At 41.4% G+C, this 8229-nt stretch overlaps 1 protein-coding gene across 1 annotated transcript in view; it reads right to left on the reverse strand.

The window, feature by feature from the left end:
- Window positions 1–8229, reverse strand: part of TAOK1 (TAO kinase 1) — a 178883-nt gene that overhangs the window by 31860 nt on the left and 138794 nt on the right. Inside the window, exons 15-16 of the mRNA XM_017855070.1 lie at window positions 7024–7260; window positions 3909–4046 (exon numbers count right to left, since the gene is read on the reverse strand). Coding sequence (XP_017710559.1) covers window positions 3909–4046; window positions 7024–7260 — 375 coding nt within the window. The remainder of the gene's footprint in view (window positions 1–3908; window positions 4047–7023; window positions 7261–8229) is intronic.

Below are 8229 nucleotides of genomic sequence, written 5' to 3' on the forward strand. Positions count from 1 at the left end.
TACTAAAATACAAAAAATTAGCCGGGCTTGATGGCGGGCGCCTATAGTCCCGGCCACTCGGGAGGCCGAGGCAGGAGAATGGCATGAACCCAGGAGGAGGAGCTTGCCTGACCAACATGGAGAAACCCTGCCTCTACCAAAATACAAAATTAGCCAGGCATAGTGGCACATGCCTGTAATGCCAGCTACTCGGGAGGGTGAGGCGGAGAATCGCTTGAGCCCAGGAGGTGGAGGTTGCAGTGAGCTGAGATAGCGCCACTGCACTCCAGCCTGGGCAAAAAGAGCGAAACCTGGTTTCAAAAAAAAAAAAAAAAAATTAGCTAGGCATGGTGGCACATGCCTGCAGTCTCAGCTACTTGGGAGGCTGAGGCAGGAGAGTCGCTTGAACCCGGGAAGCAGAGGTTGCAGTGAGCCAAGATTGCTCCACTGCACGCCAGCCCGGGTGACAGAGTGAAATTCTGTCTCAAAAAAACAAAAACACCACCACAATAAAAACCCCATAAAAATTACCTAAATGAATATTATCATTTTGCATCAGTAAATTTTAAGTAAAAGTTCTTGGCTGGGTGCGGTGGCTCACACCTGTAATCCCAGCACTTTGGGAGGCTGAGGTGGGCAGATCACCTGAGGTCAGGAGTTCAAGACCAGCCTGACCAACATGGAGAAACCCTGTCTCTACTAAAAATACAAAATTAGCCGGGCATGGTGATGCAGGCTTGCAATCCCAGCTACTCGGGAAGCTGGGCGGGAAAATCACTTGACCCTGGGAGGCAGAGGTTGCAGTGCGGTGAGCCGAGATGGCGCCATTGCACTCCAGCCTGGGCAACAAGAGCAAAACTCCGTCTCAATAAACAAACAAACAAAGTTCTTAGGTGTGTTTCTTCTCTAATAGGCAGTAATACAATACAATGACCAATGACCTCTAGAAGACAAGTGGTATTTACATCTTTTTTTTTTTTGAGACAGAGTCTTGCTCTGTCACCCAGGCTGCAGTGCAGTGGTGTGATCTCGGCTCACTGCAACCTCCGCCTCCCAGGTTCAAGTGATTCTCCTACCTCAGCCTCCCGAGTAGCTGGGATTACAGGCATCTGCCAGCACGCCCAGCTAATTTTTTGTATTTTTAGTAGAGACGGGATTTCACCATGTTAGCCAGGATGGTCTCAATCTCCTGACCCCGTGATCCACCCACCTCGGCCTCCCAAACTATTGGGATGACAGGCGTGAGCCACTGTGCCCGGCCTTTAGATCTTTCTTGAGTCACCCACTCAATCGGAAAGGAAAGAGAGATATGTACACCAGAAAACGTGTACCTTTTGTCTCTGCACAGCTACATTTCTGATGGTTCCTAACTTCAAAGTACACAATGATTGGTTAATAAAGTAAAACACATCCTTCTTTAAAACCTTCCCAAGAAGAGACAGAAGATAGTGCTTTTAGGTAAAATCACAAGTGAACTAGGGCAAAATACAGTTAAACATCTCGCTTCTTGGTTTTGACATTCTCGATGCTAAGTTTTGGCAAAATTATGGAAGGATTCAACATAAGAAAACTGGAAATTAAATGGAAAACTAACAAAACCATGGAAGAATAGAGACCTACTTTATGAATGGTATTTAATTTTCAGCATTAACCACTGAACAAATCAAAATTAATGATTTTCCACATTGTTTTAAATTTCACTGGAAAACAAAACAACTGCATTTTGTTGGAGATTTACATATAGTTGGAAACTATTTACTATTGTTTCAAACTCAAAGTTCCAGTATAGAGTTTGGCTTTTGAATTATAGTCATGGGAATATACTGCAAATTATACCATTTAGAGTTGGAAAAATCTTGTCAATGAAGCTCACTTGGCAGGGTATACAGCAAGTCTTTGTGCCACCAATATGTACACAACAAGACATACATATCTGATTATAAGGCAAATTCCTACACACACACACAAATCATTAATATCAAATTGATTATACTTATTTTATCAAAATCAATCGATGTGTCACAGTATGCTAATTAATTATATGAACTAAAAATTTCAATCATCCTGTAAGACAGGAGTGTAAATTAAAAGACATATCACTTTCCGTTCCTGGTGCCTATCTTGAATAACGATCCTCTTTAAGAAGTTGTCAGGCCAGGCACGGTTGGTCACGCCTGTAATCCCAGCACTTTGGGAGGCCGAGGCGGGCAGATCATGAGGTCAGGAGATCGAGACCATTCTGGCTAACATCGTGAAACCCTGTCTCTACTAAAAATACAAAAAATTAGCCGAGCTTGGTGGCGGGCACAGGTAGTCCCAGCTACTCGGGAGGCTGAGCCAGGAGAATGGCATGAGTTTAAGACCAGCCTGGCCAAGATGGTGAAACCTTCGTCTCTACTAAAAATACAAAAATCAGCCGGGCGCAGTGGCAGGTGCCTGTAATGCCAGCTACTCAGGATACTGAGGCAGGAGAATCACTTGAACCCAAAGCGGCGAAGGCTGCAGTGAGCCGAGATCATGCCACTGCACCCCAGCCTGGACAATAGAGTGAGACTCTATCTCAAAAAAAAAAAAAAAAAAAAAAGGCAGCACAAGAGCCAGGAGTGGTGGCTCACGCTTGTAATCCCAGCACTTTGGGAGGCCGAGGTGGGGAGATTGCCTGAGGTCAGGAGTTCAAGACCAGCCTGGTTAACATGGTGAAACCCTGTCTCTACTAAAAAAATATATAAAAATTAGCTGGGCATGGTGGCACACACCTGTAATCCCAGCTACTCGGGGGGCTAAGGCAGGAGAATCCTTTCAACCTAGGGGGAGGGGAGGTTGCAGTGAGCCAAGATCACACCACTGCACTCCAGCCTGTACAACAGAGTGAGACTTCCGTTTCGGAAAAAAAAAAAAAAAAAGCAGAGGGAGGGGGCAGCACAAGAAAGGGCAAACAAATATGAAACCCTGTAACCACAATGAAATAATCAGCATATTCTACCTTAAAAAAACTGATAAGCAAATATCCCCCTTATTCTGTTTACTTTTAAAGTAAAACAATGGGAAACCAAAAACATTAGAAGAAAAGGTTTCACATAACAAAACGTGATCAGGTACAGTGGCTTATGCCTATAATCCCAGCACTCTGGGAAGCCAAGGTGGGCAGACTGCTTGAGCCCAGGAGTTCGAGACCAGGCTAGGCAACATGGCAAGACCCTGTCTCTACAAAAAATAAATTTAAAAATTAGCCAGGAGTGGTGGTGCGTGCTTGTGTTCCCAGCTACTGGGGAGGCTAAGGCAGGACTGCTTGAGCATGGGAGGTCGAAGCTGCAGTGAGCTATGATTGTGCCACTGCACTCCAGCCTGTGGAACAGAGTAAGACTGTCTCAAAAAATACATACAAAAAATAAGAACATAAGGCTGGACGCAATGGTTCACACCTGTAATGCCAGCACTTTGGGAGGCCGGGGCGGGCGGATCACGAGGTCAGGAGATCGAGACCATCCTGGCTAACATGGTGAAACCCCGTCTCTACTAAAATAAAATACCAAATGTTAGCCAGGCGTGGTGGCAGGCACTTATAGTCCCAGCTACTCAGGAGGCTGAGGCAGGAGAATGGCGTGAACCCGGGAGGCGGAGCTTGCAGTGAGCCGGTATCACACCATTGCACTCCAGCCTGGGCGACAGAGCGAGACTCTGTCTCAAAAATAAATAAATAAATAAAAATAAAAACATAAAAAAAGTATATTTTCAGGAAATGATTCATTTTAGATCCTCAACTAAATAACTCAGTTAAGGGTAACTGATTATAATTAAAGTCATCATTTAAACTAATATCCATTTAGTGACCACAAACAACAAAAGATAATTTTATCTTAATGTTTCTGTGAGTTGGTCACCATTGGATATAATTAATAAGCAGAAAATTTCTTGAAAAGTTTTATGACATTAAGTACCTCTTTAAGCTGCTCTTTTCGAAGTTTATACTCTCTTTTCTGGGACTCTAGAAAACTATTCAGTTCTTTCTTCTGTTGGGCCTGAATATGTTGCTGAAATTTTTTCTCTTCATTAGACATCACTTTAGCCTATATGAAGTTTAAAAAATGAATCAAATTAGTTAAGTAGATAAATTTAAAGTAGCAGTTTAATATACATCACTAAGAATACCTTTTACTTTCTAAGAACAAGAAATCGGTAAAACATGATCAAAATAAAAGACTGAACCAAATTAAAAACACGTGCTACTTGGCATCCTTATCATTTGAACTTCAAAGAATCAGTAAGATGAAACTCATCTTTGAAATGTCAAACATGTTGTCAACTTTTTATTTAATTTAACAGAAGTATACCCTCCTCCCAACCCTCAATCCCTTAGTAAAACAAAACAAATGCTATATTTTATTTCTGATTCTATATCCAATACATGTTCACTGTAGAACATTTACAAAATACAGAAAAACAAGAAAAATCTTATGTTTTGGTGAATATCTTTTCTAATTTTTTCTTTTTTAAAAATTACTGTTTTTGAGATGGAGTCTCGCTCTATCACCCAGGCTGCAGTGCAGTGGCACAAGCTCGGCTCACTGCAACCTCCGCGTCCCGGGTTCAAGTGATTCTCCTGCCTCATAGGCCTACCGAGTGACTGTGACGACAGGTGTGTGACACCTGTATTTTTAGTATTTTTAGTAGAGACAGGGTTTCGCCTTGTTGGCCAAGCTGATCTCGAACTCCTGACCTCAGGTGATCCACCCACCTCAGCCTCCCAAAGTGCTGGGATTACAGATGTGAGCCACTGCGCCCGGCCTCTAATTTTTTCTATAAATGTACATGTCTCAAATATACACACACACACACATATATGTGTATGTATATAATTAAGTAGGCATTGTGGCTCATGCCTGTAATCCCAACACTTTGAGAAGCTGAGGTGGGAGTATCACCTGAGCCCAGGAGTTCAAGACCAGCTGGGTAACATGGTGAGTGCCTGTCTCAAAAAATGTATTACAGGGTCTCACTCTGTCACCCAGGTTGGAGTGCAGTGGTACAATCATGGCTCACTGCAGCCTCCTTTTGAGCTCATGTGATCCTCCCACCTCAGCCTCCCAAGTAGCTGGAACTACAGGTGTATGTCACCGTGCTCAGTTCATTTCTTTATTTTTTATTTTTGTGGAAACAGAGTCTTCCTATGTTGTTGCCCAGGCTAGTCTTGAACTTCTGGGCTCAAGTAATCTTCTCACCTCAGCCTCCCAAAGTGGTGGGATTACAGGTGTGAGCCACTGCACCCATCCTGGTTATATACTTTTAAAACAAATTTGTTATCACATTGCACATCTGCTTCAGCAATTGTTTTCCTAAATATGTTAGTATCCCCTTTTCCCAAGCTATTAAAAACAGTATCTGTCAGGTGTGGTGGCTCACACCTATAATCCCAGCACTTTGGGAGGCTGAGGAGGGAAGGTCAACTGAGGTCAGGGATTTGAGACCAGCCTGATCAACATGGTGAAACCCCTTCTCTACTAAAATAAAAATAATACAAAAATTAGCCAGGCATGGTAGATGCACCTGTAGTCTCAGCTACTTGGGAGGCTGAGGCAGGAGAATTGTTAGAACTTGGAGAGCAGAGGTTGCAGTGAGCTGAGATCACGCCACTGCACTCCAGCCTGGGCAACAGAGAGAGATTGTCTCAAAAAATAATAATAATAAAATAAAAAATAAAAATATTCAATGCCCAGAGGATTTTAAATATGTATACATTGTTTTATCAAATTATTTCAAAATCAAATATTTATTTATATCATAAATTATTTTGTCAAAGTCCCTACTACTATGAGAATGGTTCTTTTTGTGTGAAAAGGGAGAATAGGGTAGCTACGATAAATAATGCCTCACTGCAGACTACCTGGACATATTTTAATGATATGTGTGAATTTACTAAGAATTCTACATTCTACTTGACAAACATGACTATCGAAAAAAAGTAAAACAATGGGAAACCAAAAACATTAGAAGAAAAGGTTCTCACATAACAAAAATCCTAAAAAACTAGAACTTTTTTTTTTTTTTTTTGAGGCGGAGTCTCCGCTCCCTGTCACCCGGACTGGGAGTGCCAGTGGCCGGATCTCAGTTCACTGCAAGGCTCCGCCTCCCGGGTTTGCGCCATTCTCCCGCCTCAGGCCTCCCGGAGTAGCTGGGGACTACAGGCGCCCCGCCACCCCTCGCCCGGCTAGTTTTTTTGTTATTTTTAGTAGAGACGGGGTTTCACTGTGTTAGCCAGGATGGTCTCGATTCTCCTGACCTCGTGATCCGCCCGTCTCGGCCTCCCAAAGTGCTGGGATTACAGGCTTGAGCCACCGCGCCCGGCCTAAACTTTTATCATGTACAATAATGACAATTATTTGTCAATAATCAAATGAATTTGATTCTGAATAAATTCATGAATCTGAATCTTTCATAACTCATAACCTCCAACATTGTATTTATTACAGTAATCTTCAATCATTCTGATATTAAAATGCTGCCAGAAATTCAAGGGTAGTTTCCAAAAACTACAAAAAAGAGAATAAAATGACTTTTGAGACCTAAATCACCTAATGATAGGAGATTTAGCAAACTCCTCAGATAACCAGAAAATGAAAAGCTTAAAATAACTGAGTAACTTACCGATTGTGACACTATAAAACTATCAAGAATCAGGAAATGGTCCCATGTCTTATTAGTTCCCAGGCCTAGTACTTGATATTAAAATACATCAATTTTTCATATTCAAAATTTTGCTGGCTATTACATAAACTATAAAGTGGACTACCCCAATGAATAGTTTTAAGACTGATTTGTTTTAAATGATGCACACACAAAATTAGTGAGAGACAAGGTACACAGATGTCACCTTGTTTTGTAATATCAATTTACAGAAACCTTTATATAAGTCACATAAATGTTTCTCCTTTTCCCCAATTTGCTTGGTTCATGGGAACAGATACTCTAACATCAAACTGCCATGCTGGTTAATTCTGAGACATTTAAAACCTAAAACAAACAAATTAATAATATTGAATAAGCCACCTCTTTCTCCATAGCAGCCTGGTGTTTCTTGATAAGTTTCTCCATTTCTGCAGCAAAATTGTTACGCTGAGTTTCAAGATCTTTGTCTAATCTGAGGCGATGTTCGTCCATCTCAGCCTTTAGCTTATTTTCTAGAGTCATCAGTTGCTTTTGATGTTGTCGCCTCATTCGCTTATAGCCAGACATTTGTTCTCTAAGCTCAGAATCCTGCTCATGTTCTTGCATTTGCCTTGTAACCTAGACATACAAATAATGGAAGGAAAAGAAGAAAACAAAACATTCTTCTTCGAAAAGCCTTTTAAACCATTCTATATTAACTAAGTAGGGAATTAGTGTAAAATATCCCAATGTTAGCAGATTCCAAGGAAATTTCCAACAAGTCTTTTAAAGAAATAGACTGGTTCTAAAATTTATATGGGGATATAAAAGAACCTAGAATAGCCAAAACAATCTTGAGGAAGAAAAATATTTGGAGGACACGCAGCCCTACAGTAATCAAGACAATGCGGTACTGGCTTTAAGATAGGCTAAGTAGATCAAGGAAAGAGAATAAAAACTAGAAAGAGATCCACATATGTTCAATTGATTTTTCTACCAAGAAAGTCAAGTTAATTCAGAGGATAGTGTTTTTAGCAAATCCTGCTGAAACAACTGGTTCTTTACATAGAAAAAAACAAATAAACCTTGCCTCCCTATATCACTTATGTCATATATAAAAATTAATTTGAGAAGGATCATTTGACCTGAACGTAAAACCCAGAATCACAAAGCAGAAACACAAAATATCTTTATAACCCTGGAGTAAGCAAATACTTCTTGGGCAGAACACAAAAAACACTGACCACAAAGAAAAAAAAAAAAAGGAAAACCTCAATTTAAAAATCAAGATAGGCCAGGCGCGGTGGCTCACACCTGTAATCCCAGCACTTTGGGAGGCGGAGGCGGGCGGATCACAAGGTCAGGAGATCGAGACCATCCTGGCTAACACGGTGAAACCCCATCTCTACTAAAAATACAAAAAAAATTAGCTGGGCACGGTGGCAGGTGCCTGTGCTCCCAGCTACTCGGGAGGCTGAGGCAGGAGAATGGCGTGGGCCTGGAAGGCGGAGCTTGCATTGAGCCGAGATCGCGCCACCACACTCCAGCCTGGGCAACAGAGTGAGACTCCATCTCAAAAAAAAAAAAAAAAAAAAAAAAAAAAAAAAA

Source organism: Rhinopithecus bieti, unplaced genomic scaffold, assembly GCF_001698545.2.
Source record: "Rhinopithecus bieti isolate Rb0 unplaced genomic scaffold, ASM169854v2 scaffold_38691, whole genome shotgun sequence".
Taxonomy (NCBI): Eukaryota; Metazoa; Chordata; class Mammalia; order Primates; family Cercopithecidae; genus Rhinopithecus; species Rhinopithecus bieti.